Here is an 11,140-nt window from a genome sequence, read left to right on the forward strand (position 1 = left end):
TGAAGACGCGAGCTCTGACTTACGCTGGACTGGACTGGTGAAATGTCAAGCGTTTAAGGTGCCGCCGCTGGTCTTCGGTTTTACATATTTACAAGGACTATTAAATAAAGTGCGCCTGTTTTCCTCATGGGACCTGCTTGTAGGTTAATGGGGGCTTAAGCTTGCCTTCTTAACTTTGGAGGACGCCTGGACGTTCTTCCAGCACAACTCCAAGGTATATGGGCGGGGCTTATTTAAGTGGGCGTGACTACCTTTCGTGCGTCCACGTCTATCTATTACAAGCCACGTCGAGCGTTCTTAGGACCTGGAAGATCGATATGAAGTACTCTCAATATCTACTTGATAGCGATAAAAATTCACCTTTTTAAACAAGAAAGACTGTATCTTAAATTAGTCTTATCTTTAATTCTTCTTATCGTATGTTATCAAGCGACCTTTTTTGTACCCTTGTATTTTCTTTCTTTGCACTTTTCCTGTTGTCTAGCTTCCAGGACGACCGCGTAGCTTCCGTTATCGTGTCTACGGCGGCTGTAGCGAGACAATCCAGTAACGGGGCGTGTGGTGGGCGAAGGCGGCCGTCTTGGAGAAGTTTCCTCTGTGCTGGGAAGGTCAGGGCTGGGGTCGCCGCCGCCGCCGCCGCCATGGAGACGCTATACCGGCTGCCGTTCACGGTGCTGGAGTGCCCCAACATCAAGTTGAAGCGGCCGAGCTGGGTGCACATGCCTTCGGCCATGACAGTCTATGCCCTGGTGGTCGTCTCTTATTTCCTCATCACGGGAGGTAAAAACGCCCAAGCAGCCCCATTGCCTCTCTTGAGTCCGTCTGTCCTCGACTTTTCTTAAGACCCATGGAATGAAGGAGTGGGTGGATGGGTGAGAGAGGGCTTTCATCCCACGGGATCGAGAATAAAACGGGCGATATTGTAATGTAATGCCCCAGTACAGGTCTATGGTGCGACCTCATTTGGAGTACTGTGTACAGTTCTGGCCATCGTATCTCCAAAAGGACACTGCAGAGCTGGAGAAAGTACAGAGGAGGGCAACCGAGATGATTAGAGGGTGTTAGTTTTCACATTGTAGGGTGCATTCCAAAATGTGATCTTCCGTGCACATTTCATTCTCTTGTATACATAAATCAGGTCTGAAACCGAGCCCCCAGTAGCCTAGCTGGAGGGTGATGTGATGCAGGGGTCCCCAACCTTTTTGGGTCTGCAGGTGCCCTTGGAATTTGTACAGAGTGGTGGGTACAAACCACAAAATGGCCACCACAGGAGGCACAGCCACACATACAGAGGGAGCAGGGGAGAAATGAGATAATGTTAAAATACACTGGGGAAAGGGGGGGGGGGAATGGAAACCAACCTGGTGGTGGTACCTGCTGCTGAAACAACATTTTTAAAAACAGCCCAGCCAGTTGAATCTTCCCTGACTGCTCAGAAGCCCTGCAGGGCAAGCGCCCCACCTGGTCCCCCTCACTTTCTAAAAACACTTGGTGGACACTAGATATCCCTGGGGAGACGGGGACCCCTGGTGTTATGGAATCATTCGCCAAACGAATGGTTCTCTTTGGGCTGTGGGAGACAGGGGAAGCAGTTAATGGGCTACAGACTGATTACTTTGGCAGGACAAGAAGAGAAAATTTTTCCACTAAGATAAGTAGCCATATTAGTTGGGCCTTGGAGGTCTGTTTTCACCAACCCGTGTTACTAGCTTAGAAAGAAAAGGACCTCGTCGTTGAAACACAGCATGGTGTGTCAGCATTGATGACATATCCTTCATGTGTGAGTCTTGGACTGATAGTTCTGTCTTAAAAATAGGTGGTGACCTCTCCAACCTACCACTCACCCCCAATTTGCAACAGTCAGTAAACTTGCCCCCAATTTTTGTGTAATGTTGGCTTTCTTATCCCAGCTTGCTGTTGTGTATTTGTCATTGTTGTGTTTTACAGCCCTGTCGTCTGTGTTTACTCAGAAGCTAGTCCCATTGTATTTAGTAAGGTAGACAAGCATACTTAAGGTTGCAGCCTACTTTATTTAAATTGTTCTAATTGGTGTTGGATTTTGATGTAGTGGTTAAGGGCAGCAGACTCTAATCTGGAGCACCGGCTTTGATTCCCCACTCCTCCTCCACGTGCAGCCAGCTGGGTGACCTTGGGTCAGGCACAGTGCTGTCAGAGCTGTTCTCTCAAGAGTAGTTCTGTCGGAGCTCTCTCAGCTCTACCTACCTCACAGGGTGTCTGTTGTGAGGAGGGGAAGGGAAAGTAGATTGTACTTCACTCTGAGACTCCCAAATGAAGAGTGGGGTATAAATCCAATCTCCTCCTCTTCTTCTTTTTCCAGCTGAAAAGTGGTACATAAATTATGGTAAATAAAATAATCGTAGATTAGTTTGGAGATAAGCTCCCAAATCCTCTTACTGGAAGTTCCCCTTTCAGAATTATAGGTACAACATGTGATGTTTAAATAGCAGCTCAAGAGAGAATGTTGAGAGACCTGCTATGTGCATTTGTATGATTAAGGCCCCGGTCACACGGCAAAGTGGGTGGATTATCCGGGCGCGATCACACCCCAACATCTGGGAAGTGGAGCGCACCCGTGGTTTACCGCCAACAATGCGCCTTAAAAAACTAGTACCTCCAAGGTACTAGTAAACGTTTGCCACGGGCTGCCTCCAGACGCCAGTGGTGTGATCGCGCCAGCGCGCGGCATTCCCCTCCGGTCCCTCGTTTAACCGCCGGCGCCCCCGTGGTGTGCCGCCGGTGTGTCTGATCATGTAATCGCGCATCAAACTGCGCCGGGGCAATTAGCCATGCCTCCCCCTCCCCCGCGCAATATCCGGCCTGTGTGACCGGGGCCAAACTTATGTAATTCTCAAGGTGTGGTGATGGTTGCTAAATGTAAATGGGTTTTTGAAAGTGTCAGTTGAAGTCACAGAGAATCTGTTAATTACTATATATAGTAGCAAAATAGAGCTTTGCATGCCAGAGGCAGCATACCTCTGATATAAGAGGTGGTGGTGCCTTCCATGACCTGCTTGTGAGATTCTTGCAAGGTGACTTTCATGTTTTTATGCAGGTGAGTAATCTCACAGGGCTATGCAGCACAAAAACCTGAGGCTGGTGTTCTGAAGAATGCCCATACAAAGTATATTCTCTCTCAGTGAGCAGTGGCTTCACCCTGCAAGATATGTATGTTTTAAAGCCAGTTTCCCTGCTTCCCTTCTGTACACCTATTTTTCCTTAGCCACTCACAGTTAAACAAGTTCATGAAGGATAGATCTAAGCCCTTTATAACACTATCTAAGCTAGCTGTCATAAATCATTAAAGATTGTGACAGTGAGTTCCTTAAATTAAGTGTTGTGGCTCGGCTCCACCAACCTGGATAGCCCAGATTAGCCTGATCTTGTCAGATCTCAGAAGCTAAGCAGGGTCTGCCTTGGCTAGTGTTTGGAAGTGCAACCTCCAAGGAATACCAGGTAACACCACCTCTGAATCGTCTCTTGCCTTAAAAACAAGTCTAGCTCACCACCTAGTGGTGCATAACACTAAAAGAGCTAGAGCTTCTGGCTGCCAGACAATCTTAGGATCTCCTGGCTATACTACATACAATGTCATATGATGATGATGATAGTAGTAGCAATAATAATAATAATCCACTGAAGATGGGGCAGTGGGGTGGGATTTCCACCAACTCTCCCCTCATGGTGTTCCTGGGGGTCCCCAGCAGTGTTCCCTCTAAGCTGAATTAGTGTGAGCGAGCTCAGTTTTTTAGCCTCTGCCTCACACATGTTTGTCTTAGCTCAGGAAGGATGGCTCCCCAGAGCAAACTAATTAATGCAGTAGCCAAATCACTCACTCACAACTTTAATGCCAGTAGCTCACGAAGTAGAAATTTTGCTCACAGGACTCCAAAGCTTGGAGGGAACATTGGTCCCCAGTCCCCAGGAGGAGCATTTCAGTTCAGGTCAGGAAAAGTTATCTTTATCTATGTTCTCCACACCGTACATAATTTTATAAACCTATCAGGCTCTGTCCCCTTAATAACCTTTTTTCTAAGCTAAAATTAATTACGTTTTAGCAGTGCAATCCTATGCAGAGTTATGGCAGCCAAACCATTGAAATCAATGGGCCTTGTCTGGAATAAATGTGGATAGGATTGTATGGTAATTATTCTTTGACAAACTCATCTTTGCATGCGTCATTGAAATGTAAGTTGTTGCATAGGATAATTTCCCCCAGTTTTTATGATACATAGATATGGGCAGCTGGCACATTACTTTCCCTGCAAATCTTCTGTATTTATGTATTATGTACATTTAAAAATGAGTTTTTGCTGTATCTGGATGTTCTTGACAATGTAATGTGAAATACACATACTTTCTTGTGTCTATTTGTGTTCTAGAGAGATTGACTCAAAAGCTGCTTCAGAAACTTTAAAAGGGGCGACAGTGGTTCTTTTGTGGTGTGCTTCCTCTGATCACATTCCCACACTCTTGACTGTTCATTGGTTTTGTATTCCATTAGCTCTCTGTTAGCTTTTATTTTCATAGGTTTTTGTTTTTATTTTATCATTATTTTTATTATTATTTTATTCTTCTTAGGTTTTGGGTTTTGATGAAGTGCTGTTTTTAAGAAGCACTTAATGATCACTATGACTAAGAATGGGTTGCTTCCTTCCAAGATAAAATCACAGTTCTTTCTTTTTTAATAGGAATCATTTATGATGTGATTGTGGAACCTCCCAGTGTTGGTTCAATGACTGATGAACATGGACACCAGAGACCCGTGGCTTTCCTGGCATACAGGTAGAAAAGATATAGTGTATTACCATGAATTTCTTGTTCCAAATGGTGGTATGTAATGTATATGAGTGAACTGGTGAGGAATTTCAGACAGGCGATATATTCCGGTTCAGGAATGGTTCCCAAATGGTTTCTGGTCTGACATTTCAGACAGAACCATTTTAGAACCGGTTCCCTACCGGAATACATTTGTACTTTCACACACAAACGCTTCTGTCCCATTCAGGAAACGGGACTGAACTGTTTTACCTGTAAAGTACTTCCAAGTAGTCTTCAGTTTCTTCTCCCAGATCTGAAACGATTTTTCCCGCTGTTTTTCACCCGCGCGGGCGATCTCCGCCTTTTTTTTTAACGTTCGCTTTAGAGCGCTATAGTGCTCTAAAGCAAATGTTTTTTTAAAAAGTGCTGGAGATTGCCCGTGCGGGCGGGAAAAAGCAGTGCAGTCTGAAATGGCAAACCGCTTCAGATCCAGCTGTTTACCGGTAGGGGAAAGCCATGTGTGAAATGGCAGCCCTATACCGGTTTACTCCACAACGGATCAAAAACGGCTTCAAACCGGCTGAAAAAGGGTAATGTGAAATTCCTCGGTCTGTTAGGCTGGCTGGAACACAACATTAGAGAAAAGAAAACCAATAGTCTTGATAGTTGTTCATTTACTAGTGGTTTCCTTTTGCCAGCAGAAGAGAACCTGAGCTAAGCTCAATTTAACAGTCCTTCAGCTGACAAGCACAGTTTTCAGAAGGATTTGCAACATCTGTGGCTAAATGGAATAGTCAGGCTGCCCTCTTCAGGGAGCACTGACCTAGAACAACGTGAAATAGGGTAACAACAGCTGGCAGATAGTGACTGGCAATGAATACCTGTTGGTGAGGCTGGGTTTTTGATCGTGGATGCTGCCCAAGGCAAACTTTGAACTCTTTGGCTTGGTTCCTGTGCTGCAATAGCATAGCAGCCCTCATGAACGGGACATTCCCCCTCCTGCTACATCCTGCCATGCCCCGTGAAATCCTGCCCCCAGGTGTCAGCTATTGCTGGGGAACAAAGTGGGGCTATACAGTGGGAGGGGGAAATTGGTGAAATAGTCCCCCCACACACACGCATACACTGGCAGAAGTGCCTTCCATCAATGGAAACTGTAATTAGGATCCAAGTCTGTACTTCTGCAACCAACTGTGGTTTAATAGGGTTGGTTCCCAGTAAACACAGAGAGCTTCAGGGCCACCTCCCCATTCCCTTTGGGGAGTATCTCTGCATTGTTTGAATGGTGTCGGTTCCCACAAGGTTTCAGTCCGGAAGCAAGCATCCATGCAACACAAGACTGGGTGTTCATGTTCCATCTTTTCTGTGACTTGCAGGACTGCTGGGTGCTGCAACCGAATTCAGGAACATGGGGCAACCAGATTAACTTCTATTTATTTATATATTAATTAATTCATTTATATCTTGCCTTTTCCCCCAATGGGGACCCAAAGCAGTTTACACCGTTCTCCTCCATTTTATCCTCACAACAACCCCGTGAGGTAGGTCAGGCTGAGAGTGACTAGCTCAAGGTCACTCATGACATGAGTGGGGATTCGAACCTGAGTCTCCTGGACACTAGTCTCCTAACCACTATACCACACACTGGTTCTAGTACTGCTGTTCAACTGAAACAATATTTTCTCATTTTGTATGCAGAGTAAATGGACAGTATATTATGGAAGGGCTTGCCTCCAGCTTCCTCTTCACAATGGGAGGCCTAGGTTTCATCATACTGGACCGTTCCAATGCACCAAATATCCCAAAACTGAACAGGTTTCTGCTGCTTTTTATTGGATTTGTCAGCGTCCTGTTGAGTTTCTTCATGGCCAGAGTGTTCATGCGGATGAAATTACCGTAAGTGAATGCTTGTCATATCATTTTCTCCCTTCCTCTTAATTTTTAACTGTAATACAGAAATGTAGTTCGGATTACAGTGGAGACTAATGTAACCTGAAATGTCACAATTGTCTTTATACATACAAAGGACCTGAAAATATTTGGGAGTGTTACTTGTGCCACCAAAGTTATATAGTGAACAGTAAATGTCCTATCGTTTGGCAGTAATTACATCCTTATCCAGGAAGATGTCAGGGCTTCAAAACCATGTGGATTGGTTGGGGTAATATTAGAAAATTGCTAGAATACAGTATTCAGAGTCGAGAGAATTAATAATATTGAAAAAGTGCTATGCAAAAACCGAGTGCTCTCAGCTCTTAAGAACATAAGAGAAGCCAATGTTGGATCAGGCCAATAGCCCATCCAGTCCAACACTCTGTCACACAGTGGCCAAAAATACCAGGTGCCATCAGGAGGTCCAGCAGTGGGCCAGGACATTAGAAGCCCTCCCACTGTTGACCCCCCCCCTCCGAGCACCAAGAAGACAGAGCATCACTTGCCCCAGAGCCCCTATCTATACGTTGTGGCTAATAGCCACTGATGGACCTCTGCTCCATATGCTTATCTAATTCCCTTTTGAAGCCGTCCATGCTTGTAGTTACCACCACTTCCTGTGGCAGTGAATTCCAAGTGTTAATCACTCTTTGGGTGAAGAAGTACTTCCTTTTATCTGTTCTAACCCGACCGCTCAGCAATTTCATGGAGTGCCCACGAGTTCTTATATTGTGAGAAAGGGAGAAAAGTACCTCTTTCTCTACCTGCTCTATCCCATGCATAATCTTATAAACCTCAATCATGTCACCCCTCAGCTGTGGTTTCTCCAAGCTAAAGAGGCCCAAGCACTTCAAACTTTCTTCATAGGGAAAGTGTTCCAACCCTTTTATCATTCGAGTTGCCCTTTTCTGCACTTTTTCCAAAGCTATAATATCCTTTTTAAGGTGTGGTTACCAGAACTGTACACAGTATTCCAAATGAGGTTGCACCATTGATTTATATAGGGGCATTATGATATTAGCTGATCTGTTTTCAATACCCTTCCTAATAATCCCCAGCATAGCATTGGCCTTTTTTATTGCAGTTGCACACTCTCTCGACATTTTCAGTGAGTTATCTACTACAATTCCAAGATCTCTCTCTTGGTCCCTCTGTGCCAGTTCAGACCCCATCAACGTATATTTATAGTTAGGATTTTTGGCTCCAATGTGCATCACCTTGCACTTGGCCACATTGGAGCCCATTTGCCACGTTGACGCCCACTCGCCCATCCTCGATAGATCCCTTTGGAATGCCTCACAATCCTCCCTGGTTTTCACCACCCTGAACAACTTCGTATCATCCGCAAATTCGCAGACACTCAAGTATTTACAACAACTTTGTAAAGTTTTATTATTCCAGTATTAAAGTTGAAGCATTTGTGATTAGCAAGAACTTTGAAGAACTGTTGAATAAACATCTGTTCAGGAAAATATAATTTCTCACGGCTTAAAAGGAAATTAAATTCTGATTTCATCATGGATCGATCAACACATTCGGTCAGGACATAATAGTCATGTTGGATCTTATGTACTTAGGTCATCCTAGAGAATAAAACAGTTTCGTTCATCTTGGCGTAGCTTATTCCAAGCAAGCTGTGTTCATGAATTGGCCAATGAACTCCTTGAATTGGAAAGGACTCCTAGGAGAGCATTCCATCAAAAGTGGTATAAATTGCACTCTTGAGGGAGCAGTTCTCCAGAATCAGTGGTAGAGGATCTGATTTGTATACAGATGAACCTAGGTAAAGTATTCAGTTAAAAAGGTTCGGGTAATAGGTGATGTAATAGACTTCTACCTGAGACCCTGGAGAGCTTCTGCAAGCCCAAGTAGACAATACTGACGTTGATGGACCAGTGGTCTCATTCCATATAAGGCAACTTCATGCATGTTCATTATTTTGAAGACTCAACAAATAGTGGAATTCTGGGTTCTTGTTCAATGTAAATGGGCAGTTGTTAATCCTGGAGTGTAACTGTAATAATAAGAAGAAGTCGAGATTGGATTTATACCCTGCCCATTCACTACCCAAGGGAGTCTCAGAGCGGCTTACAAACTCCTTTCCCTTCCCCTCCCCACAACAAACACCCTGTGAGGTAGGTGGGGCTGAGAGAGCTTTGACAGAAGCTGCTCTTTTTCAAGAACAGCTGTGCCCAAGGTCATCCAGCAGGTGCACGTGGAGGAGTGGGGAATCAAACCCGGTTCTCCTTAGAGTCCACACACTTAACCACTACACCAATCTGGCTCTCTGTAAGGGTGCAGAAAACATTAGATACTTATAAGCATTAAAAAGAAGAGCAAGTGTGAAAACCTCAGTATCCATTTAGAGGCCAAGGGACAAGTGCAGCCCAGCCTGTACACAACCTAGCTTAACCTTGCCTCCTAAGCTGCTTCACACATGAAACTTTTAAACAGCAGATGGGGGTCAGCTTGTTTACAAGCATTGTAGTACATGTGTGAGGGCAATCATCACTTCAGCAGTCATGATCTATGATCGACAGGTGGGTTTCTTGCTTTCATCCTTTTAAGTTGCTTCTGTTCCATAGGATGTTTCACTTCAGGTTTCTTTCCCATCAAATCTTTCTTTTGTATTTCAGGGGCTATTTAATGGGTTAGCGCCTTGACTGACTGTGAGCACAACTTGGATTCTCTTGTTCTCCATAAAGAAACTACAGGCAGCAAAAATTCTGTGGCCCATCCCTCCTGTCTGAAGAGATAAGAAAAAGAGAAGTGGCGAAGGAAAGGACTGCTTTCTCATTTTCTCCTTGTAGAAAAAGAAGCGTTTGTTGCAAGCAAATAGTTTTATTGACAGATGTATGCCAATATTCTCCCCACTTCAAAGGGAACAAAATATTTGGAAGTATTAACAAGGCATAAGCATATGAAGTAGAAAATGTAAAATTGCTGCCCTTTTCACATCCCCCTCCCTCCCCCCTTCACTATACTTGCCCTAGTATTTGTGAGAGGCTTTTTTTGTCAATCAGGGCAAAGTGAGAGGCTTTTTTTGTCAATCAGGGCAAAGAAAATATAGATTGATCTTTTCTGTGTCTGTAAATGGAAATGACTGTTGGTGATTAATTGCCATTGTGCAACAGGGCAATTCAGCAGGTGGAATTCAGCAGATGGCGCTGTATTCCTGGAAAAAGCTGCCCAAGCTGACTGCACTGGTTACCTATTGGGTAAACTGCAGTTTGGAGTAGAGAGTTTGCCTGGAATTGGATTCCTGATTCTCACCCAACCCAGTCTCCTGCCAGCAGACTGCTTTTTGGTGATAAAAAAAATGTTTCTGTGTACATGTGGCAGGAACACTTTGTGTAAGCCCAAATGCTAGATTGAGGTCTTTCATGTTTCTCACCAGGCTTTTGCAGCATCAGCGGAGCAGATTCACACATTTCTGATTTGGGGCACATACTTGCTCTCCAGATATTGACTTGGATACCGTAAATGTTGATGTTCATGCTCTGTCTTAACGCTAACAGAAACAGACTCAGGCAAAGGAAAACCATTTTTGTGTGAAAACAGTTCTTCCTTTTGGAAAATGCATTTTAAAAAGGACAAATTAAACACATTTTCTACTAAACCACCCTGTTCTGTATTCATCGTTCATAAATTTTAAGCACTTCTGGCATTGATCTTTCCTGCAACCTGAGCTCGGTAACTGATCAATAACAAGTGGAGCGTCTGCAGAATGGGAGTGATACGAAGATTCCACTTAGCTCCCAGTAGTAGCTGGGCTGCAGCATTCTGTACGAACTGGAGTTTCTGAGTTGATCAGCATTGGTTCTGCATTTTTTGATGCCCACTGCAGAGAAGAGGGAGGAACTAGAAAGAAAAGATTACGTAAAGTAAGGGGTCATCAATACAATGAGCAGAAGTGTTACTGCACCTCCCTTCTAGCAGTCCTGTACTTTTTTCTCTTGAGTTCAAGCCAGTTGGTGCTCTTAAAAACAAGTAACCACTTGCTCTTGGGCTGCTTAAGGTTTTCACCACTTGATGCTGATCTCCTCTAATGTTACAAGTATTACTCTTGCACGTGGGGCTTAGCTCTTGTATGGAACCATGTGCTTTTTTAAGGTACTGAAGAAATATTAACTCAGCTGCTGTGATTTCACAAGCTTTGGCTTATTGTCCAAGTGTCTGTGTGCTTCAAGGGAGAAGGAAAACATTTCAAAGTGCATTTCATGAGTGTCCTTTTGTGCAATAATTCCTTTGTATCATAGACAGGTTATTTTAGATACTTCCTCAATAAGTGTATACTGTTATGGGGGGGTTGGTATAAGCATAAAAAGCACTGGTTTAAATATGAACCTTTAAGCAACGTCAAAGTATACACTATATACTTCTTAAACATTTAGGCTTTGATCCAGTGGATGAGTTCCATGCACACTAG

At 44.0% G+C, this 11,140-nt stretch overlaps 1 protein-coding gene across 1 annotated transcript; it reads left to right on the forward strand.

Annotated features, from left to right (window-relative positions):
* Positions 1-523: 523 nt before the first annotated feature.
* Positions 524-10,708, forward strand: OSTC (oligosaccharyltransferase complex subunit (non-catalytic)). The gene is made up of 4 exons (XM_015426478.1): positions 524-780; positions 4,710-4,803; positions 6,478-6,675; positions 9,348-10,708. The coding sequence occupies exons 1-4, from the start codon at positions 642-644 to the stop codon at positions 9,364-9,366; spliced, it is 450 nt and encodes a 149-aa protein (XP_015281964.1). The 5' UTR covers positions 524-641; the 3' UTR covers positions 9,367-10,708.
* The last annotated feature ends 432 nt before the right edge of the window (positions 10,709-11,140 follow it).

This window comes from Gekko japonicus, unplaced genomic scaffold (genome assembly GCF_001447785.1).
Source record: "Gekko japonicus isolate JY-2015 unplaced genomic scaffold, Gekko_japonicus_V1.1 scaffold173, whole genome shotgun sequence".
NCBI classification, from domain to species: Eukaryota; Metazoa; Chordata; class Lepidosauria; order Squamata; family Gekkonidae; genus Gekko; species Gekko japonicus.

Coding starts and splice junctions, on each gene's coding strand:
- OSTC (XM_015426478.1), top strand. CDS start 642: ATGGAGACGCTATACCGGCTGCCGTTCACGGTGCTGGAGTGCCCCAAC. Junction 781..4,709: donor TTATTTCCTCATCACGGGAG/GTAAAAACGCCC, acceptor CTTTTTTAATAG/GAATCATTTATGATGTGATT. Junction 4,804..6,477: donor GTGGCTTTCCTGGCATACAG/GTAGAAAAGATA, acceptor TTTTGTATGCAG/AGTAAATGGACAGTATATTA.